The sequence below is a fragment of the Halyomorpha halys genome, unplaced genomic scaffold (assembly GCF_000696795.3).
Source record: "Halyomorpha halys isolate HHAL.00 unplaced genomic scaffold, Hhal_1.1 Scaffold733.1, whole genome shotgun sequence".
Taxonomy (NCBI): domain Eukaryota; kingdom Metazoa; phylum Arthropoda; class Insecta; order Hemiptera; family Pentatomidae; genus Halyomorpha; species Halyomorpha halys.
Genome location: NW_027108463.1, coordinates 38,055 through 64,097, shown reverse-complemented (window position 1 = coordinate 64,097; position 26,043 = coordinate 38,055). Strand labels below are relative to the sequence as shown.

At 28.3% G+C, this 26,043-nt stretch overlaps 1 protein-coding gene across 2 annotated transcripts in view; it reads right to left on the bottom strand.

Moving 5' to 3' along the window:
* Nucleotides 1–115: 115 nt before the first annotated feature.
* The window catches only part of nAChRalpha6 (nicotinic acetylcholine receptor alpha6), a gene marked incomplete at its 5' end in the record, with an annotated part of 58,504 nt that continues 32,576 nt past the window's right edge, over nt 116–26,043 (bottom strand). The window contains 5 exon segments of one of the 2 annotated variants that reach the window (XM_014428659.1): nt 116–616; nt 2,525–2,634; nt 12,803–12,889; nt 16,360–16,446; nt 24,689–24,883. In XM_014428659.1, coding sequence (XP_014284145.1) covers nt 167–616; nt 2,525–2,634; nt 12,803–12,889; nt 16,360–16,446; nt 24,689–24,883 — 929 coding nt within the window. 2 annotated transcript variants of the gene reach the window in all.

The following is a 26,043-nucleotide window of genomic DNA, read 5'->3' as shown; positions in this document are numbered from 1 at the left end:
TAAAATTTTTAAATTTACGTTTCTCTGAATATAGACGCGTAATAAGAGTTTTTACAGATCTGATAACTCCTCATTGCCAACTATATAAAATATAAAATTATGAATGGATAAAACGATAAAATATATTAATGGAAAACATCCAAAGCTCATTAAAATTTACCTTAGTTTACTGCACAATAATGTGGGGTGCAGATATGAGTACAATTACAGTTGCAATGATTGTGAACAAAGAAAAAATTATGAGACAAACTCTGTCAACTACCATCGCCGCAAACTTCCAATCACTTATAAGTTCAGCTTCTTCATCAGCTTTTCTCATCCTACTTGTAATAAACTGCAGTTCTCGAAGAATACATTGTAGTTCTCGTTGAGCAGATAAACAGTTTGAATCGTCAATGTTCAAACCGGACCTTAGAAAACTACTATTGCTGCTAGTGCAATGCCTTAGGTCATCTTCAATATCAAGAACATTTGCTAGCAAACTTTTTGATGATCGCTCCTTTAGTTCCAAGTCTTTCATTCTGTTACTTAAAGTTATTGTTTTTCGAGTAATTTTTTTTCCTGGCCTGCTCATCTTGAGTATCCAAGGTAACCACTGTAGGAATACTGTTCTTATCTGTTAAAAAAATCCCCAAAATAAAAAATTAAATTTTGTTGATAAGTAATAGAAAATGAAAATTATTAATTATATGAATAAATCAGTTGTCAATACATTCAATGCTCATCGTATTTTCAGCTATTGGTGTTAATTTTGAGGAGCTAGGGGGACTATATCCCCCTACAGATATCTCCTATCTACACACATGCTGTGCATATACATATGTATGTATATACATATGTATATGTATATACATGTGCATATACAAGGGACTGTGATAACTTACGTAGCTTACTTATATTTGACATCAAAATGATCTCCTGGTTTCCTATGTTTATTTTTACAACCAGCCCCCACTGTGTTTAATTTTAATGATCATGATTTGGATCCTTTTTTAAAGTAAATGCTGACTAAATTTCAAGAAAATATCAGTAAAGGTAATAAACAAAATTTTGAATTAATCAATAATAAATTAGCAGAAAATTCAATATGGTTGACAAATAAAGCAGAACAGAAAATTCAATAAAATTATTAAATAAATTAAATAAGTTTTCAATGAAAAATAAATCAAATTTTGAGGGATTATCAAAAAACTAATAACCATTGTGCAACAAAAACATTCTTAATTCAATTAGACACACTCAAGGAAATATATTAGAATGAGTTAATCAGGAAATTTTGAAATAGTTCAAATACACATAGATGGAAATCATTTTGGAAGTTTGAATAAATCAAATTAGCAAAACAAAATCTACAATTGATAGTTTATCATAACACCACATACATAGCACTGATTGAAGCTTTTTTCAGAATAGAACCTCACATTTTTGGAGAATATTTATAGGTGACAATCTAACCAAATTGAACTTTAATAATTATGAAGAAATACAATAAATGAATCATTTAAATTAAAATAACTTTTCTTATTTGAATAAATTTTAATATTAAAAAAAATACAATATCTCAATTATATACATAAAATAGCATTAATGAATAGACAACAGTATCTAAAACACAAAATTTATCTCTTACTGGGCCAGAAAAACTTTTGCCAGAATATACAACTTAAAAAAAATAACTTAGCAGTTATTCAATTGATCAATACAATTATAAATTCAGGTATCCAGATAAGGATAAAAACATTTAAGTCTAACTAGTGACCTCAAATGATACAATTTACGCCTGATATGAAGGTATAAATAAAGGAAACAAGCAAAAAGGAAAACCCAAACCCAGACACAACCATAAAAAATTCAATTCTAATCAATTACTCTATATATCTTAGAACCTTGGATAACTAATAATGCCAATATACAAGGCAAACTATTATGTTTTCAAAAAGTTATTTGCCAGATTTATGGAGTGTCCAAATCGGTAAAAAACAGAAAAAGTGTACGGCTTAGAAACAATAAATCATTTTAGAATGAAATTAGGTTGGTTATTCAAAGTCTGAATTAAGTTTTCTTGAAACAAATTCAACGCTTTAAAATAATATATCTGTTTGGTTTTTAAATAAAATTTTACGCTGATGGCGCTATTTTTGCCCTCCCCCCTTCTCTTGGTTATCTAAGGTTCAATTTTTTGCCACCTGTCTGTCACAAAACATCCTTCACCTGCTTTCAGATTTTTTTTGCCTTTTCATTCCTTCCAAAAATCACCCTTCAACCCAGCTGTGCAGCTTGAGGTATGATGACCTTACTTTACAGGTAAGAGTTCAAAATTACGTGATGTGTTTCAATTATAGTAAAAACTACTTTCATGAACTAGCTTATAACTGCACCTAAATTATACAGTCCGCTCAATCTCAAACAGTATCTATAGCCAATGGTTATAAATACACATTTTTTAAAATGAACTTTATCATCTAATTGCAAACAAAAAAAAAACTAAATATGTTTATAATGAGAAAAAGTCTCATTAATTTACCCAATTAGGCATTTCATGTATATCTGCAGTTCTATGATGATAGTTGAGAACAACAACAGTCAGGACTACTGAAGATGCCACCATGAACATAATACAGTTGAAATAAGTACCTGCAATGTGAAATTTCATTTTTAATATATGTAAACATAATCATTCTACTAACAACATAGTTTAAAATAAAAGGAAAATGAAGAGAATTACACTACATTCAATTACAAAAATTTTTTTAAAAGAGGTTCTGGATTGGAAACAAACTTATTTCTCAATGAAATATTATTTGTATATGTATTTTTTATGTTGTAAAAACTTCACTTTTATCTTTCTCTCATACACAAGTAAGATACAGATATATATATAAGGCATTATGGAAACATAGTCACACATATGAATTTATATGTGTAACCATGATAAGAACAGTTACAGTAGCATGATTTTTATACAAAACCTAAAAAATATATATCACTAGTATATTTTGCCCTTTTTATCATGAAATAGAATTTGGTCATCAATTCAACAACAAAAATAATAAAATTCTTAAGTAAAAAATTTATTGGGGATATACATATACAAATACCCTCAAATAAAAACACAAAATGAATATTTAAAAAAATAGTATATAAAGGTGCACTAACATTGATTACAACACCACACACATTTCATGTTTAAAATTCTCATCAAAATGAAAAGAAATAAAATTTATAAAAAAAAATATGTATATATATGACCAAAAACTTTAAGGAATATAAAGCTATAAAAGGAAAATCAAATACTCTTCATAAAACAAAAAAAAATAATAATAATAAAATTGATGGATCATTCACATATTCTACAAAAATAAACAGTAAATGATGTGCAAATTTAAACAATGCCATAAATGTTTTTGATAAGCTAACAAATAAAACAATAATTTAAAAACAAAAACAGTATATGTTTTCTATAGAAATAGAATGCAATATTCAAAAACTACTATGAATATATACATAAAAAAAAGATAAAAAAAGAGAAAGCCATATCCACTCATACATCGAAATGTCAGTACATGCACTGAGATGCAAAACATCAAGATTTATTTTCTAATGCAGTGTTGTTTTTGGATGCAACATAGGACTGATTAAAATTGTTACTTAATGTAATCTGTTAGTTTTTGTATTCATGCTCTAAATAATTCATCTAGGTAAAAAAAGAAGTAGAAATAAACTGATTGGAAAGCATGTATCAAGAAATGCAATATATACAACCATCAATATATGATGCAAGCAATGTTATATCTACCGCCAAAATAATGCTAACATCGCAGCCTCCTCTGTGTAGCATTGAGCTGCTTTTAATTAATTTATTTATTTTATATAAACATAATATTTTTACTGTCTATATAAATATGTTTAGTAAATTAAATTTTAAATAATTTAATATACATATGTACTTATGAATTTGTATACCTATTTATAGTTTTTCATTTTGAATTAAAAAAAAATATTAACCTACCACATGAGGCAGAATTACAAATTTGTATTTATATATTATTTTAGAATATATTTAAATTTAATAGCTGATTGTAGGGGAGTTAGTTATACTTAACATAACTTCTTTGATTTATAAAAGTTAATGTGTAAAGATGAAAATAATTTAATTTCTTAGCATAATCAATGTCCAAAATTCATGAAATATGAAAAATAGTACTTTCACAGGGGTCAATATGTTTATTTGTAAACTAATGTCTGTATGGTTAATTCAGCTGAAATGGTTACAAAAAATGCTTGAAGCTACCTTTTTCGCCTTTAGTGCAAAATTTATGTTTCACTACCAAAAGTGAACTCGACACTATTGTAAAGATGCGCACTTCACTTGAAAAACAGTTGAATTTGACAGACAGCTGTAATCTTATCAATATTTCTGCTGTAGGACTTGTAACTAGAATCCATAACTTTGTTAATGCCATGGCAAATTAAATTACTGTTATAAGAAGTAATTAAATTACTGTATTTTAAATAAACAAAAGAGCTACTTTGTTCCTGCCACAGATTATTAGCCCCAACCATAAGAAGGTACCAGGACATTTTGGAAGCCCAATTAAACTTAACAGGCTCATTATTCACCAGTAACACCAACTGATTATAACAAATTTTTGGATTGCTCTAATCAAACATAACCACAAATTCATAATTGTTTAAAATACTTTAACTTTTATACGATTCCAACCCCCAAAAAACGTCAGTAATATTCCAAAAATGAGTTATGTTTTCATTTTATTTTTGGATTGAAATATGGTCAGGGCTGGGTTCCTACTATTTGGATTATCACCTAACTAGTGTCAGGTACTTGTTTTAAGGTTGAGTCGACTTTGGAAGCATCTATCAAACCACAGTTTATCACCACATTATTCCACCTTGTATGCTTTAATATTTACTTATTAGAATGGTTCATATAACTTCTGCTATGATCAATTCCATTTATTAAACATCATGGGAACATGAAATAAACATAAGAACATGCCCTGTAATATGTGCAGCATGTATATTGTAACTAATTCAGAAACTTGAAGAAATATTTAAATCATAATTATTGTCTAGTGGGGACGAGGGTAAAGTATCACTGAGTCCAACACACATGATAAAATCAGTGTTAGGGGTAACATACTTTAGTAGAAGATTTAGCTTAACGTAATTTTCCTTCCTCTTTTCAAGTCAGGAGGCTATCAAGGGCCTACAGTGATTATTCTTATAAGGAGGATGAATCAGAAATTGACCTTTATATATAAATTTAGTAATTGTTCACATACTTGAGCATCTAGGTCATATAACTTGTTAATAAGTTATACAAGAAGCCAGATGGTGGTGAACCCACTATTAATGGCTGCACATGGTTTTACAGAAAATGGTACAATTGGCACTGGTTTATGATAAGTCCATAGGAAAAAAATATATAAGCTTCACTTTGATCAGTGAGAGGCTGATTGTTTTGCTCAAATTAGGTTTTTGGTTCAATAATACGTTTATTAAAGTGTATTTAACAACCAAAAGTAAAGATGAGTGTAGGGTGCTTTCTGCAATTAGTCAGAAAAAACTGTGGAGTAGGTATGAAAATATGACATTAAATAAATCATGTGTTACTTCAATGCCAAGATAGGTCAGGAACCTTAATTTATTAGCTCACCATGGAAGTTATGAAGCACAAATGTATAAGTAGCCTAAAACCATTTTGAAAATATATTCAATCAAATCAAAATAATTTAATATATATTTTGCAATAAACTAATATCAGAAATAAAATAAAATAAGACTACAAAATCATTTGGATGAAATACAAGCCACATTATAAAGCTAAATCAATATCTATGTGTTCTTATAAAATTCCTATCAAACAAAAAAAAATTATTAAAGTTACAAATGATAAAAAGAAGTTAGAAAAAGTGTATCAACTAAAAAAACAACACAATAATATAAAAATCATAAACATTCATTATATCCATTTCCACATATTTTTAGTGTAATTCAAGATACATTAATCTCTGAAAGAATAACTGTTTAGTCAGATAAGGTAAAACAATAAAATATTAAGAATATAACAACAGTGGAGACTTTCTGCCATTAATTAACTTATTGACTTCTCCTGACTACAGAGGTTTTAGCCTAATACTCCACAGGGTATAGCTGAGCTGGAAAGTAAATGGAAAGACATAAATGAAACATTATCTAATTGATACTAACCCCTTGGTTCTGAAATGTTTATTATTAAGGCTTTTAAAGACAAATTGTACATTATTTTTATTTGGTTACAAAATTTATTTAAACAAGCGCACATGGAAATTTTATACAAAACAATTTTAAAACAAAAGATAAAATTTTATTTATTACAAATTATTCAACAATTAGTTTTTAAAAGTTTTAATTTAATTTATTAGTATAAGTTTTTAGAGAGATTTTGTATTCAATTTTATTTTTTTATATTATAGATATTTCGTTTTTGTTTGGTGTGATTAAATCAGCTATTTTTTTTTTTTGTCCAGATTGACTTATTGTACCTAAGTTAAACAAGTTATAAGAATTCATTTATCTTAAAATAATTTTTAGATTATTTCGTTTTACATCAAAACAATGAAAAGAGGAGGACAACGAAATTTCTGTTAACATCAACAAAAAATTAATATACTGCAATCAAAACAATATATCCACACATATTTATTCTGATAAACATTTATTAATACATGGAGGCCAAATTGATTGATACTTGGAGCTGGAGGGTCATACATTTTATTTAGGCTTTTTATTAATTAATTTTTTAGTTGATTTTAAGGAAGAGGTTTATTAGAATAAAAGTTAAAACAGAAAAATATAAAACATAAAATAAAGTGTTTCGAAAATACAAAATAAGTGAATAATAATAAAACTGTGCACAAAAGCTCACCTGGTTGCTTCAGATATTTTTAGAAACATCACCAATTACCACTACATAAATAAATAAATTTTGATTATATAAAACAACATAAACTAATCAAATGTTTTCTTAACAATAAATAGCAACAAAAAATTTTTAAAACAACAGAAAAATCTCTAAATTTGCCTGTAGTTAAATATTTAAGAAATATCAATCTTGATATAAAAAATTGATACATATAAGTGCTAATGTTAACTTGGCATTCATTTAATAGCAATAGTGCAAGTAAATATTTAAATATAATATAATATATATATAAATTACAGTAGTTTAGTAAACAGTTATTTTTTAATTTAAATTTTTTATTGATAAGTACATGCAAAGGTAATAAATAAGTATTTCAATATTGATTCCTATGAAATCCTTTACATATATTTTAGAACACTTACTAAGATGAAACAGGGTGATATTGGTACAGTTAATAAGAAAAAATATATTTTAAAATAAATAGTACTGGTGAACAGCTATTTATTTTTATAATTATAAAAATAGTGGTTCTAGCGAATGAAAAGTTCAAAAAGGATAGTTTTAGGAGAAGGTGCATTTGTGCCAATAGTGGAAAAAGGAAAGGATATTGAAAAGAATTCAGAGCCATTCACCATCAGTGTCCTATATGCACAAACATCTTACAAAATGTTTAGAAATGTTTCATTTAATTTATACATTCATGTAACAATAATTTATTTTATTATTAAGAATTATTTTGTAATTAGTCTTCAAACATATATATATATGTATATATAAATATAAATTATATATCATGCTCATGCTTTTTTGAATGGATGATCATTTATGATTAACTATTTTTTATTTATGATATTTAATTATGCATAAATTCATGATTTAGTGTAAGATATATTTATGAAGTACTTACGAAATCATATATTATTGAAATTTATATAATATTCACTTATAAGAATTATTTTTTCATTCCATCATGCAATTTTTCTATTGATATTTATAAGCTCAAAATACTATTCTTTATTAATGAGAATGAAAGCAGCTATGATTAAATTTACTTTATATTCATTGAAAGCACAATTTTGTATACAAAAATATTAAAATTTATAGAATGATACAAAATATTTTTTAGTTATATTTCTTAAATAAGAAGTAAACAATAACTAACAAAAAAGGAAGAAATGAATGAAAAATGAAGGATGTGTTGACTTTAAAAGAATGAAAAATCTATAAGTATTCCCTAAACAGATTTCTAAGATAATTTAATTTTCCTACAGTAACTTTCATAATTACTACTAAAATTAATATTGAAGAATTATATAAATTAGAAGAATAATTATTTGAAAATTTTGTTAGATAGGTAAGTTTATTTCTTTTACCCCTAATTAAGAACTGTTCAAATATATTGTTATGAAATCAAGTTAATGAACTATTAATCATAAATAAGAAATATCTGTACATACATGTCATGTCTCAGTGTCTACTTACTCCTACTTATTTTTGAGCTTAAGATAAACTGTAAGAGGTAGTCCTCTTAATTTTGTAACCAGTTTTGAAATTCAATAATATCTATTTAGCAAACATCTACATACTGCAAAAATGTGGTATTTATTAACTGCATTTTTTCAGAAACAGCTCCTCATTTTTTTACTACATATTTGGATTTTAATTAGAATATCTAATATAATGAATAATGGAACAATGAGATAATTTTTAATATGGTTGGATAATTTTTGAGGATTCTAAAATAAAAAACTCAAGTCAAAGTTAATCAGTCAACCCGTCAAATTTCATCCAGAATCAGGCATCATTAAAACTAAAATTTTAATGTTTCTTCATATATTTAAATAAAAGTCTAGGACAAATAATTCATCACTTATGTTAGTGCATTCCAGGTAGCTGGTAACATAGTAAACTTAATGTAGGCCAGAAACCCTAGACATCATGCCTCATCTCAGGTCTCAGCTTTAGTCCCAGACAAAGTTTAAGTCCTCATGAATTCTCAATTCACCAAAATATTAACAAATTAGTAATTTACATCAATTTAGGAGACTTGAGCCTTTAGTTTTGAAATCTCCCAAAAATAACCTAATAACCATTTCATCTTTAATTGAGTTTTAATCTGATAATATACACATTATTTATAAAACTCAATTATTCTGAGAAGGGAGATATGATTTGTTGAAAATCTATATAATTACATGATCGGAAATCACTGAAATACATAGGCATATGTCACGGGTTGCATGTTTTATTAGAAAATATCAATATTGGATTTTTTAGTTATAATGCACACTCTTAAAAAAAAAATCAATTAAATTAAATTTCTTGTTTAAACTCATGGAATATCAGAATATGGTATACAAAAGAGGAATTTTAAATTAATATGAATGATATGATAAATATTGTACGATTCTCAAATTTTTAATCACTGAGATGGTAGCAAGTCTTTGTTTAAAATAAAACTCAATAATAAGTGGAGTTAAGTAATTACAAAGACATCCTCTGAGTGTGTGAGTGTAGTTGAATCACATGATATATCAGAAATAAAGATGGTATTAATAAAATATGGATGAATATAATAACACTTTATTAATTAGTGAATATGATCATAATTTTAACTTTGAAGAGTAAACGTGGGTAAAAATCCTTTGCAATTGATGATTATCCATTCCAAGATTGACATTACAAAAGCTCCAAGGCTTGAAAATTAAATTTCTACCGTATCCACCAGCCAAATTGGTGACTGACTTTTGTTCTCCAAGATCTGGAACTAATTTATAAAAAACAGTTTGTTTAAGATAATTTATAAACAATGAGCATATTTTGATTAACTCATAAAATGATATTATACTCATTCATATTATATTGATGTCACCTGACAAAATTGATATTACATGTGATACAATCAGATATGATAATAAAATTCCCAACACCAATTAACCATATCATCTATATTTTTTAAAGTAATAATTTTGTAGTTATTTAGTTTAGTTTTTTATTTATTTGCATGTTTATTCACATTTATAAGTAAAAAAATCACAAAAATTATTTTGTGAAGAATTTTAAATATTTCTAATATTTGTATTAATTATTTAAATTAAACAAATAACAAGATGGAATTTCATTAGTCCTGCTATTTATGTCAATGATTTGGTGAAGGCTCTGTGCTTTGTATATGGCTGGGGTTCTAACCTAAAACTGGTACAGCATCTGAGGTTTGGGGTAACACCTGAGCAAGCCTGAGTAGGAAAACTGTCTGAGAGAGGAGAATAGTCACACCTGGAACACAAATACTCTAAGGTTAAACTCAATTCCTAAATATTATATCTATTGTTCACTTTTGAAAGTCTTTGAGTAAAATATTATTCTCCCCTGTTCATCCTTTAGAAAATATAAGTATTCCCAAATTAAATAAAACGTGTTGAGTGAATTGAAAAGTTTAATGGCAATTAAGAAGCCTTTTTCCAAAGTTTTAGAGATTTAAAGGGGTGAAATAAATAAAAAATCAATGAGAAAAGTAGGCTATGAAGGAATGAACTACACCATTACTGAAATTATTGTTTCATAAATTTGATTAACCATAATTATTTTTGTAGGTGAAATATGCAAAAATGAGCACAAATACACACACACACAACACATGTACATACGCATACAAAACCAAAGATAGTGGTATACAAATATAAAGTATCAGTCCAGTTGTGTTTTGTTTTCTTTTCTGTAAGGAGGAATAGAGTATGTTTCTTATGTGTAAGGACAGTTGGGAAAATAAAACAAAAAAACAAAATAAATAAACAAAAAACTGGCAAAAACAATCATATATTAAACAGACTTTTTAAAAAGAATATTCAACAGCTTTAACTCAATTAAGCTGAATACATTTATGATAAACACTTAACAATCAAAATCAATCCATAGTTCAAATGCAATGATTATATCTACTTAAGAACAAGCTATTATGATGCATACGTTGAAAGAAGCGACCATGTAAAAAAATTTAATTATTCTATAATGGAAATAACAATTTAATTAATGACATGTTCAGTAATGGTTTAAAATTTATTGGCTCTGGATATGTTTTATTGTGGTTGGGTGTCAACAAACTACAGCAAACGTAGGATTTGACATACAGTAATCCATATGGTGGATGTTGCCTTGAAACCAGTAGTAAGGCATGAATTTTAATATGAGACAGGAATAGACAATAAACAGTTAAATTTATTTATATCTTATAAGAATAACCAACAATGGATTTCAGGGTGTCTAATTTTAATTAAAGGGAAGCTAATTCAAAAACATGAAAAGATGATGGAATAAACATACAGCAGTTTTACATTTTATTTATTTTTTAGGGCCTTTTTTGGCATCCCAACTAACTCATACTTTGTCTTAAGGAATGCTTGGAATGTAAAAATTACTAAATTTTATTTTTAAGTATGTGAGGTGGCTTGGTTGGTAAGAGACTGGATCCAAAACTCTTGGTCCTGGGTTCAGCTCAAGCTAATGGCAGAAATTAATTTCTCCTCTATCTAAATGAATTGACTCTGGGATGGGTTCCTAGGGCACATCTGATCCTTCACTATCATGGGAAGGGGAACCTGATGATTGAGATGGCTTCAATGGACATCTGTAATCAATGGATATCAATACTTATGAATTAAATGGCTTATGAAGTGCCAAATCCAAACATTTTTGATAGGTTGTAGTGGTAGTTTTTTTTTTTTTCCATACTAATTGTAAGTAATGGAAATTGAAATAATTTGGAGGGATTGGTTACTTTTAAATTCAGCTGTAAAACCTTTGTTTGAATTATCTTCATTTATCCAAGCATTATGGGGCAAGAAAAAAAAAAATTAAAGTGAGACATATATTTGAGTTATGCAAAGTTGGGATATTCAAGTTCAACTGTACTTACAAACACACACACACACACACACAGTAAAGACTCCTCAAGGAGGCCAGGACTGTTGTACTAGTGAAGTTTCAGTGAGAAGTAACTAGGCTGTAAATAAACGCTGTAACACCTCATTATGCTATAAATGGAATTTATTTTTAAAATACACATGTCTGTGATAAGATATCATCTAACATACTGATTACATAAATAATAATTAAATATATATATATAATTTCTGATATAATAATTGTTTTCTGTTTTGATTAGTTTTAAGATGATTATAATTTATTTATCTACTTTAAGGAGCTGTAGGATCACAATTTTTAGCTATAGTCTGATTGAAACTTAAGAGTATCAGTTGCAAGTAATTTTTCCTATGTTTTTGATGTTCATTATCATACAAATGAAATTTGAGAAAAAAAAATGGCTATGAAACATCACATTAACCTACCATCAGTAATACCAAATAAGCTAACTTAAGTAGTGAGGTCAAACGATATCTTTGACATTATTTACCCTTAGTAATATGTATTATCTTATTATGGCATAATGAAGATAAATTTTTCTAATTTATAACATTACTGCATGTTGATATTTCTTATTTTTTAATATAAGTTTCATGTTGTTGGCTTAAAGAAATAATAAATATTACAATTGATTCAAACTGGTTTCATGGCCTTACCATAGATTTACAGTATGTCGCAAGCCAGGATGCTAACACATAATAAGGTTTAGCAGGAAAAAAAGCATTTATCCTCCACGAACCAAGTACCATAGGAGAACAGTCAACAGTCATCATTATCACATAAACATAAATAAAATATACAACATAAATAAAATAAAATAAGTAAATAATAGCTTTAGAAAGAGATGAATATCAATATTATAAATTTATGTAGAAAAAAATAGAACGATAAAACAGAGATAAAGATAAAGAGAGACAGAAAGAGAAAAAAGAGACAGAAAAACAGAAGGGGCTCAACCTAGCAAGGGTATTGCATCAGACACTTGGGGAAGCGTTTCTGCCACTAAGTTGAGAAACACAGTCAACGAGAGTAATATGGTGACCCCTGCAACAAAACCAATGTTTCGTGTTAGTAGGGCCTTTTTCAATTTGTCTAAAGTTCCACCAAAGAAATGTTTTAAATGGTATATGTTAGTAAATTAGGAAGCCCATAGGGACAGGTGGTGGGTGAGAAAGATATTATACACAAACTTTATCCATTTTCATTTAGTATACTTAAACCTTAATTCAATTTTAAATAAAATAAAATAATTAATAAAGTGCTGTTTGCACCCCATTTGTAATTCCATCAAATCTGAAAATTTATGTAAATTAAATAGGTAAAATAAAGTTACTTAAAACAAAAACAAACAGAATACTACATTAGAGCATAAAATTTCATAAACCATCAAATTACAGGGTAGGTTAATTCACAACCTGAAAAGTTGGTTTGTGTGTCTCACAAAAAATTGATACATCTTGTTTAAGCTAATATATTATCTATTTGACTTGACTCCATAGATATGATAGTTGATTGGACTTGAAATAATGAAAAAAATATATTAATTAATCCATTGTGATGTATTCTCATAAAAAAATAATATATTCTACAAAAATTTGATTAAGAATTAAACAAACATTTTATGACAAGTTATATATTAAGAAATTTATGATAAAATGATGTTTAATTATTTACTTATTTCACAGTATATGATGAAGTTTTAATTTTCAATAATAATAAATTTATAAAATGTTTACTTGACCATATATATAAGTTATTATAGTTTAATATTGTATTTATGAATGCAAACATAACACTGAACATTGATACCACAGATAAGTATTAATATTAACTAGATTGCATTAACTCAATATTTTATTTACATATCTATTATGATTTTAAAATGACAAAAAATTAACGGGGGTTTGTAATTTTCTAATTCTAATCTGATTTCCTGATGACTATAATTTTTCTAAAGTTATTTTAACCATTAAATTTAATTTAGTTAATAGCAATCAAACTGTAATTAATAAAATGTTTAAAAAAAAGTTTAATAACCATAATATACTCACAAAGATTCAAAATGAGATATCTTAATTATATTTAATACCTATATATATATATTGTATTTGTAGTTAGTTCTTCTGGACAAGTGATGAATAATCAGGAAGGTTATTAGTATACCTCTATTGTATAATAACAATTATTAAACAGATAATTAAGTTAATTTTTAACAATTTTTTCCCATCAGTCCATTTTGAAAAATTCACAAAGGTTTAGAAAAAAATTAGAAGACGCTGTAATAGTAACAAAATATCATAGAGAAAAACATATAAACAACAACAGGGTCTCTATAAGAGTAAACTTTAAGAAATAACGAAGAATGCTTAAAAAAACTTAAAAATTTGTTTACAATAGGCAAGATTTGATTGGCAAATCTTAATTTAAATTGATCTAAATCAATAAGGTTATAAACTTTATGCAACAAATATTTGAATTGAATATTAGAAGTGTCTTATTTATTTATTTTCAATAAATAAATAAGACATTTGTTTTACCAATTTCAATTAATCATAAAGCAATCACCAAAGTTATTTTGATTTAATGTTAATGAATGAACCCCCAAAATTGCCGTAATTATTAAGTATTCAATGTGGAATGTTATGTTGAGTAAATTAAGCATCCTGTATAATGAATAAAAATTTAGAATACTTACTGCATAAAAAAAATAACACGAGTTTTATTGTTCAATAAAAATGTTAATAACTGTAGTAAATAAGAAAATCCTAAAAGAATGTAATTTAAACAACTGCAAATGTAATGATAAGAAATGAACGTAATTTATGAAAAATAATCAAGCTGAGTATGTTTGAAATTAATTTTTCATTCCTAATAACTTTCTGCATTAAATGTAATAATTATAAAAATAATGGACACGCAATTCATAAATAAATGAGCTCGGAACCTTTTTAAATAAAACATGTTGAATATTGGTTCAGGATCAAAGAATTTGGATGTCAGCTTTTTTTTAATCCTCTAATGTGAACATTTGGATAACTTGAGCAAATAATTAATAAATGTAAATTTTTAAATAAAAATATATTTATTCAATGGACTTGCCACTTCCAGTAATTTTACCAAATAATTTATTTTTATATTTTTTTCAGATTTGTTATATGTCATAAACTTAAAATAAATATGCAAATTGAATGAATTATTTGGTAAACTTCCTGGAAGTGGTAAGTTCATTGAATAAATATACTTTTATTTGGATTTAAAGCATTTGGATAGCTCTTATAGCAATATCTGATTGAAGAGCTCTCATAAAATATGTACGACAGGCTATACTGAAAATAGCTCAGGTGGTTAATATGTGAGAGATCAATGCCATACCACAGTTTGATGTTATTGTTTTGTTTCTTTTAACATAAATACCATACTTTAGTTTTAAATTACTGACTTGTTGATTTTTTAAAGGATATAACTTATTTTTTAATTTTGTTATAAAAGTGCTTTAGTTAAAATTGCACCCAGGCTTCGACAGAGGAATATTGTTTCCAGAATCTATGGTTTTTTAATTATTTATATAATCCATTTTTGTATTATTTTATACATTGAATAAATATACTTTTATTTAAACATTTATATTTATCAATTATTTGCCCCAACCATCTAATTTTTCTCACTTAAGGGTTAAAAAAAAAAAAATTGACATCCAAATTCTTTGATCCTGAACCAATATTCAACATGTTTTATTTAACAAAGTTCCGAGCTCATTTATTTATGAATTCTGTGTCCAGTATTTTTATAATCATTATATTTAAGGCAGAAAGTTATTAAGAACAAAAAATTAATTTAATTTTTTCTTTCCCTTGATACCTAACTATAATTTACCAAAAATTTATTTTAAAATTAAATAATCATGAACATAGAAAATTGAAAAACTTTGAAATTTTAGTGAATTTTGGAATGAAAGAAACATGTAGTAGACCATCTAATAAGAGTTATAAAATAGTTATTGAAAAAGGTATTAGTAATTCTACTTTTGTAGAATGCTTTTATAGATTGGTCAAATATCATTAAAAATTTTCTGACTCAATAAAGGTATAAACCTAACTACTATTGTTACAAATATGGGTGTTGTTTAACAGAGACAGTTTTTACCTATTCAGGGTAGAAAATTATTTATAATGAATATTTTTTATTATTTTAAGGTATGTTTAACAGTGACAAATGATGCACCATCCTTTATAGCTAACTGCGTTTTAAGGGTGCATGTCAAATACATAATTAAGGAATATCAATGAGTAAGCTGTATTCATATTGTCCTAGAGCCTTCCATACACCCATACTCACACAAATAGGCTTCACTTTAAACACTTGGTTCTAAATGTTTGGGAACAAATAAATAAATAAAAACAAAATCCTCCTCATACTGAACTAGAATGACCAAACTTTTCCACAAGCTTAAATATCCCCTTTCGCACCAAGTATCAACACATTTCACCCCCTTTGGTGCCGATATGAGTGCCTACCTATTAAAGGCACTGCATCTGATGTTGTAGGCATCGATTCTGCTACAAGATTCAAAAAGACTGTCAGCGACAAAAGTATAGTCACACCTGAAAAATTCCCCATATCTACTCATAGTGGCATTTCATTGACACCTGTGTTTGTAACAATAAGCTAGGAGAGAATCTAAGTTACTCACCTCTGTCTGAATGTTAGTTTTTTTTTTGGTCACTTAACAATTTTATAAAGGCAGTTTAGCAAGGCTCAGCCACATTGGTAAACACTGTTGATTCAATATTTGTAAACCTAAGAGTAGAATAAAATATCTCCATACAAATAACCTGAGTAAATATAGTTTTTTTTTTAAGCAGGTATGTAAAAATGTAAAATAGTTAGATATTTTTATAATTATTGAGAAATAAATCAGTATTCATCAACCATTAAGAGAGAAAATGATGAAGTGTTAGAAAGCAAAAAACTACTGCGAGAATTACACCAATAGATGATGGGTTAAAGAATTCCTTGCTACATTCATTTACCATTCAAGCATGAGGCAAAAATTTGTATTCTTGGAAAAGAGCAGTCACTCAAAATAAAATCATGAAAGAATCCATACCTTTTGGTTTGAAGTTCCATAGTATTTTTTAAGATAGTTAACAATGGATTAAGGTGGTAAGTTTACTGCTCTGTCTACATTCTTCATTTTAAGAGGTTAGGTATCGGTAAGGTGGTTCTTCCATTTAAATGACAATCTCTGTCACAAAAAAATGAATAAGAAAGTAAAGAGAAGAGGACTGAAATCAAATTCTAAAAAGCTGTTTAATTATAATTATTAGTTCGTAGAATCAGTATTTTTGGACACTTGGAACAATCAATAAGGAAAAATCATCAATTAAATGAAAAGTAGGCAGACATATAATTTTTAACTCATCACTTGTAAATTTCATAGAAATGAGCAGTCTACACAGTTTGTCCTGGTTGTGTGAATCATGTTCAACTATGTGGCTGACCTGCATAAACCAACCTAAACTTGTAAATTATAACTATTTCTAATTAAAAAATTAATTCATATCCAATTATAACAATTGATAAAATAATTCTTACAAAGTATTACTATTCATGCATACCCTCAGACACATACTTATGAGATTAATAAAAACCAATAATGTCATTTTTGACTAAATTAAATTAGTTTTCAGTTATTTTAAACCTCACTTCAGTGAAAAAGGTATTAAAAAAACCTATTAATGAATTTCCATGCTCTCTACTTTTGACTGAAGATTATTTATTCTATGAGCAAGCATTTCCCAATTTTAAAAGATATTTTTATTCATTTATTTTTTATTATACAAGACATTAATTTAGTTTAAATAACAGTAATACTCACTCTTTAACCTGAAAATGATTTTAAACTGAAGGGAAAAAAATAATATTACAGTGATATTTAATATTTCTTATAAAGATACCTAATGTATACACCTTTGCCTGATACCAATTCAACCTGTACTTCATATATTTGGATTGGAAAGATGCTAAGATGCAAGCAGTTATGTCAACAATTGATAAATATCGAACTCACCTCATGAAATGTGTTTATAGTAGAGTTTTCAAAATAGTTTTAATTTTTGAAAGATTTAATAATCAAGTAAAAACTTTCTTAATGGATTTTTTAAAAAATTTAAATAAAACTCTGAACTGATTATGTACCCTAATAGTACTTAAATTCATTGCCTCCTGATAAAATGAATAACTCGATGAAAATGTCTAAATTAATGTCTATTCTACTCAGTAATTATGATCATTTTAGTAGTTACATTACTAAACCTAAAGAAAAGATTGTTGGAAAACTAATTAGTTTAGTGCAAGGAAGCAAGAAAGTCTAATGAACAAGAAACTGAAAAAGTTATTGCTTTTGCTTTCCTTGATTAAAAAAAACTGCTTTATTTGTAAAAGTAACAATCAGTTAGCTAATTTCCACAAAACTAACAATAACTACAGATCTGATTTTACAAATGAATTTCAAATATAACAATAGATAAATATAAGAAAAGAGTCTGGGAGGATGTTTAGGTGTAATATTTGTAAAACCCCTAAATAATCACAATTTTTTTAAAAAATTAATGAAGCTACTTATTTAGTGTTAACTCAGGTGCTTTGAATCATATTTGTACTGACATAAATAATTTCTCAGAAGTTACAATAGGGGTATTCATGATTTTGTGTTAAATGTAATATGTTTTACCATGTTAAATGTTATAAGTATAGGATTGTGAGCAATCCTATTTAAAGTCATGTTAAATGTTAAATGCATAAAAGTTCCTTGCAGATTTTCTGAGTAACTTGTTTTATAACTTTTCCTTCTAAAACTTCATGTTATTCTTTATTTCTAAGTTTTTATTAAAGTAATTTATTACAACATGCCTAAAGTGAGTGAATAGTGAAAGTTTGGTCACTGAGTGCCTTGTTGATTTTATGACTGGTGAGGAAGAGAACCAAGATGAGTTAATTAACAACTGTCATTACATTATTTTCATTGTCATCCATTGCTTTATTAGTTATAAAAACATCCAAAACAATACTAACACAATCCAAATACAAACTATAAGCAAGTAACCTAGCACAACAAACAAAATAGTGACAATGATGAAAGGAATATGGTCCGGGTGCAGTAAAAAAAAACTCAAATAGTAGAATATACTATTTTATTGAGCCAACGTTTCACGTTAAATAGTGACAAGCTCATCTGGGTCCTGTTTCATAATGAAAGCTAACAGTATTAGTTCAAAATACAAGTATAGAAACAACGAGTTAATTACAGTTATACTTATTTTTTTCATAATAGGGAGGACTATTAGTGATATTACAGGAATTAAAAAGTACTAAAGTACAAGTTACTATTGTACAAGTCAGTGTAATTGTATTAAGTCAAATCGACAAGACTAATAGTATTAGTTTATACTTTATTATGAAACAGGACCCAGGTCGGTTGTGTGATGTCATTCTCCATTTAATAGACCTAGTAACACTCTCAACCATGTTAAATGTTATATCGTTTTAACATGGTAAAAGATGGAAATATTTCTCCATTTATCATGAGTTTTTCCATTTAACACGCTTTAATATGTTAAACTAAAGATCATGAATTCCCCTAATGATTAAAAAACAAGTTGTAGTTGCAAAAGAGGAAGAGAGAATTTGGGTAAATACTATAGGAACCTAGTGTAGATTTAAAAATGTTTTTGTTTGTACCAAACTTATAAATAAATGAATGAAAATCAATCTTTATTCTGGGACACTTGGTCCCCTAAGAATAACAATTTGGAACAGTTTCAGCAGCTTTTGTCTGGCTACATTAACTTTTGAACATAATTAAATGGATTTATAACAATATTTAAATTAAATAAAATACGAACAAAAATATATATTTATCTACACTTATAATGTATTCTATTATTCACAAGTTTGATAGTCTAGGAGATGGATATATAGTTGATGTTTTAATAATGTAAAGGAGGAAGCTATACGGATGATGGATGTTGGGTAAGGAGTTCCAAAATGAGGTAGCTCAGACAGCAAAGGATTATTAAAAGGAGGCAGTTCTGTAGGTAGAGATATAGAGATCAGTAGGTTGGGATTTTGTGTTTAATATGTAAATGGAGAAACATAGGAGGCCAATGATACAGGAAGATTCTTTGGTTATTAGGGTTAGGAATGTAAATGTGCCAAGGAGGTATTGGATGCTGGATAGAGCCAGCTTTGCTCAGAATAGTAATGTAAGATATGGGAACGTCTAGGAATAACGAAAATGAATCTTGTAAAGCAGTTCATTAGTCTTTTTAGTCGCTTTCCTTGTTCGATGTATATTCCTCCATACACTAGGAATTTATAGTCAAAATGTAGGAGAATAAGAGAAAGTACTAGAAGGTGATGAGGACTTTAAGGAAATGAATCATGGGATCTTAGGAGCTGTTTAAAGATTGAGATGGTTTTTCGAGTTATTTGGGAAATGTGGCTATTCCATGTTAAGTGCTGATCAAAGGTTACTCCTAGGTTTTTATGATGTTTTGAAACTGGATAGGTATGTTGTTGAGGTATAATAAGCCCAACAGAGTATATTGTCAATGTCGTTCTGGATGCCTTGATCAAGTTAGAAGGATGAAAAAATTTGTATATTTGTAGGTCGTCGGCATACAAATGATATTGGGAGTGGTGGATAGTGTTAGGTAAGTCATTTATATATATGGAGAATAGGGTTGGTGAGAGAAACAAACCTTGAGAATACTGTGAGAGAGAAGTAGTGATGATGGGGTTTATTAAGAACAACTACGCTTTGGGAGCACGGAGAAAGGAAGGAGTGAAACCAGTTCAAGGAACTATTGGAAAGGGAAATATTGTGTAGTTTTGAAAGGAGGATTGTATGATCAACAGAGTTAAACTTTTGAAAAGTCAAAGAGGACAAGGATTATGATTTTTGGTTGGTCAATAGAGGAATAAAGAGAAGTCTTGGGAAATTTTTAGCAATGCCGATTCTGTGGAATAAACAGAACTGAAACGTAGCCAGGCTAAGGAAAAAATGGAGTTTTGAAGAGAACAGTTTAGACATGTAGAAGGGCAGGAAGGATGGTAGGTAGGCTTAGTTTTATCATTTTTACAGGAATTTGATCTTGTCCAACATCATTCGTTCGGGATTTGAGTACCGAGGCTATTAGGTTATCAGGTGTTATATGAAGGAAATAGAACCTATTTGGGTTAAATGGAGTTTGATGAATAGGACGGGAAGATGGGAGGGTCTCAGTCTCGTTCAGAGGGGTGTCACTGACAAATGCATTAAAGTTGTCAAGTGAGAGGAGGATGTGGAGTTGGTGATAGAGAATTTCCTTAGTATTTTCCACTTAGTTTTAGGATATGGGGCTTGGAAAAGGATATTATGAAAGTGCTTTGCCTTAACACGGCGTAAGGAGGACTGGGTAAGGTTTCTAAGGGACTTGAATGTGGTATAGTCATTTGGATGTCTAGTGCTTCTAAAGCGTCTTCTGGTAGTGTCTCTTCTTTTCATCAGTTCCCGAATTTCAGTGTTTATCCAAGAGGCTGGGGAGTGTCTGAAAGTAGAGGATTTAAGAGGTGCGAGTTGATTAAGGAAGGTTAGGAGACTGAATGAGAGGCATTCCACCATCTTGTCAATTGAGTGGGAGGAATAGATGGATGGTATGGAACTGGATAGTGAATTGAGTATAGGATTGATGATTTCTTGGGTTATGGAATCGAGGTTTTGCCAGGAGACATGTTTAGAGATAAGGGTAGAAGGGGGAACATTATAGGAGATTTCAATGAGGTCATGATATGATAGGAACGATATTGAATTTTGAGAGGAGAGTAAACTATGTTGGGAATCGACTATAAAAAAGTCAATTAAGGTGTTAGAAAACTAGGTATAAGGTGGGTTTAAAAAGTACGATGAATAGATGAAGGGAATATGCTAGTTCTACTAGGTAAGTTTTATCGGGAGTGTCAGGGAGGAGGTTAGTGTTGAAGTCACCAGCAATAATAATATTGTTATAACGAGGAACATAAGTGACTAGAGAGGATTCAAAGGTTTTATAGAATTTAACATGAGGAGGAAAACAACGTATAGCAGAGTAGAAGAGGCGGAGGATATTTCTGTGAATAGGTACTCTAGGTATGGAGTTTCAGGAGCAGGAGATTTGAAAAGGATTTTGAGTCTCAGACTGTCATGAATGTACAGACCGACTCCTTCACCATTTCGGTCTGCCTGATCATGATGTATGAGTGTGTAATTAGGGATAGTAACGGAAGAAGAAGGAGTGTTTGGTTTGAGCCAGGTTTCAGAAATGATGTGATTGGATTTAGTAAGGAATTAATCAAGAAATTCATCAAAATGTGGACGGAGGGATTGGGAATTAACATGGCAGATAGGGAGGATATTAATCAAATGAGAAAAAGGGGTTGTATATAGTGAAGAGAAAGGAGGAAGGAGAGTTGGAATGAAGGAAAGGGTGCATTTGATATTTTTCATTTGAAATTAATGGGAAAAAAATAAAATAATGATGAAAATTGAATTCGAAGAAACTATGGTTATGTATAAAATAAAAATTTGACTGTCTAAATATAAGAAAAATATAAAATTATAGTATTAAAAACTTTCATCTAATCCATCTATAATTTATTATATTAGAAGAAGTTAAATCTTATGATATTTTATATTAGAAGATAAGATCTAACTTCTCCTATATAATAATTTGTAGAGAGATAGATAATGGACGGGTTGTCCTAAACATTGTCCTGAACATGAAATAAAGGTTAAAATGAAATAAAAGTAGGAAGGTTTTTTTTCCTTATTATTTTAAGAATTTCAAATTATTTAAAGAAAACATCATGAATGGAATGACGACTCCACTTGGCACAACAACCAGTGTATAGAAAATAATTAATGAAATCTCCAAGTACTCTAAACATCTGTACAACTAGGATATAACAGAAAAATTAGAAAATACTTATAGTAAAAATTTAACTGAAAATGCCAATTCAAGCATTCTGGGAACAGAAGTAGAAAATTAAATAAAAAAAATTGAAAAGGAAGAAGGGAACTGGAAATGATGACATCTCAAATAAACTCATCATTGAAGCAAAAGATGTAATCATAGAACCATCATGTAAAATATTCAATTTAGTGTTGGAAGAAATAAGAATGCCAGAGGAATATAAAGAAAGTAAAATCATAATTTAACACACACAAAAAAAAAGAGCAATGGACAACATAGAAAATGATCAACTAATATCACTAACATAAACTGTGTGTAAAATATTCTATAATATAATGAAAAATAGGACAATTAATATGATTTATGAAGATCATGATATAAAGCAAGCTGGTTTCTGTCCATCATTCAGTATAATAGAGAATTAATAATTCCTCAACCAAATTATTGAAAAATCAAATGAATACCAGGCTATCCCAGCTATTGGCTAATCAGCGAACAAGGCTATTCCCTCCTAGCAAAACCAGAAAACTTAAAATGGTCAATGTTTTGATTAATAAAAGTAATAAATATGGTCTACAGATAAATTACTGAAAATGTAATAAAATTGCAAATACAAATGAACAGCTGGTAAACATGGAAAAATTTTTACAAAATATTCAAAACAATTCATTTGTCTTGGGCAGGAAATTTCTTAAGAAAAAAATATAGTGAAGAATTAGAAAGAAGACTAAAACCGGAATGGCACAAATACTGATCCTTGAAGAAAATCTTTAAGGTAATTTTACTACCAACCTAAAAGGAAAGTGCTGCACGCTTGTGTCTACCCCACAATCTTGGGAACTAACCAAGAAGATATAGGAGAAATTGAGTACAATGTAAATGAAATTTTTGAGAAGTATGGTGGGAATCAAAAGAAGGGAAATGATAAAGATCTGAGATATCCTTTCGAATAATAAAGTAAAAAGTTTGATTAAGGAAAAACAATAGGTGGTCAAGAAGCATTACCAAGTGGACACTGGTAGAGCAAGTGAGAAGTAGAGGAAGACCTTACATTAGGTGGAGAGATGAAATTTCCCATAAATTAGGAACAAACTGGATGAAAGTGGCCAGGGGGCAGAGCTTGCTGGTTCGAAATTGTTAAGAAACTATAAAAATTGTTTGATCTTTTTAATCTTGAAAAAATTAATTCATAACTTAATTAATATCATTTGTTTTAAAAGGACATATTAAAATTATATTTTTAGAGCTGAACTCCATGTTAAAATGAGTAAAAGGGAAGTATAGATGAAGGTGAAAATGCCAGTATATAAACAAGTATTTTAACCTATGCTGATCTTATGATATGAATAGAATGAAAATAAAATTCTATAACAACACAATGCATGAAAAAACCATCTTCATTGATTAGATAGATTAGAAAACAATAAAAATATTCATGATATTAGAGAAAAATGAATTTTATAACAAATTGGCTGTCGACCCCATTATTTTATTGTTAAAATTATGTTATTATCTTCTTGAATTTGGAAAATCAATAAATATAGAATAGTAAATTTTAATATAAAAGATCAACATTTTATTCATGAAATCTAAGGAAAAACAGATCATGATAAAGCAATGAAGTCCAGGTCAAACAAGTATCTTAGGTACATTTTGAATAAATCAGCTTTAATAAAAGCTTTGAACAATTAATTTCACAAGTATAAATACTATTAATATTATGTAAGAGAAATAATAGCAGAATAATTTGTTCAATAATAATAACAGTATAATAATTTAATAAACAATTCTTATTTTTTACCTTACAAAGAGTAAGGCTTTACAGTCAAAATTTCTACAAATGATAAAATACCTAACGTCAGTTTCTCTCCAGAATCAGGTGGAAGTGTAAATCCTAGTAAGGCCATGGATGATATTAGAACACAGGGCACAATGAGGTTGAAGAAATAATACAAAGTCCGTCTCCTTATCTGTATTGTAAAAGTCACATCCACATAAGGCTCTGGACAACAGGCATATGTTATAGTATTTTTTGTTCCTGGCATTCCTAAAATAATTAAAAACAGCTTTTTTATAACAATAAATCAAATTCACATTTTAAAAATATAATTTTCATTTGTGGCTTTAGAGGAAACTTTAAAAATTATATTATACTATAACATTTCATTACACATGTGATCTTTTAGAAATGAGTTATCTTCATGGACACAAGCCGTGGAACACCTATGATGGGATCTGTTACATATACATGAATCACATGTTATATTATAATTAATGTAAAATTTGAATAGTATGCTGCATGTATATTAGTAAGTCTGCCCTAAACTAATATGGCATCCCTTGACTGGGTGTAGGTTCATCTTGTTCTCTTGTTTATGTTGTAAGGTATAGATGTATTAAAAATTGTGTTCCTTTCCAATAGTGGATTCATTTATCAATATGATCAATAAGCTTCCCTTGAAAGATTATTCAACAAGCTATGGACAGAGGAAAAGAAGTAAAAACAGAGAGTAAAATGTGGGAAAACACTGTTTGAAAAATTATTAACAGAAAAAGTCTAACATGTGTAAGTAATGAAACAGATTGAATCGAGAAACATAAAAATTCAGAAAGTTTTGATACATGTTTGACTGTGAAAAATGTGTCTTGAAAATTATAAGTTGTATTTTTAAAGTCTTTTTTTCAATTTTTATCAATAATTTGCTACAATTTTATACTCAAAAATAAATATAAAGCACTCTTAGAGTTTTTACAAACCTAAGTTATTTCGTAGATAAGGGTCTATTATATTTTACAAGCTCTGGTAGCTGACTTAAATTATAAAAACTGCTGATTGTAATATCCAGGCTTTTCACAGAAGGTGGTAGTTCATCCACTGGCCCCAAGAATTCCATCTTTTAAATCACAAACAATTCACAACACAAGCCATAATCCCTCCAATTCCTATTCATACATATTCATATACACCAAAAACAATAATATTTTCCTTTTACTATGGTTACATAGAAATCCTATTTTCTATAACACACCTTTTTTTTACTTTCCAGTATTGCACCTTACCAATGTCCATCCACTACCCATGGTACAGTCAACATTTTTAGTCCTATTTTACAAGATGTGCAAAATATCACAACAATACACACACACGCACGCACGCACGCACGCACGCACGCACGCACGCACGCACGCACGCACGCACGCACGCAC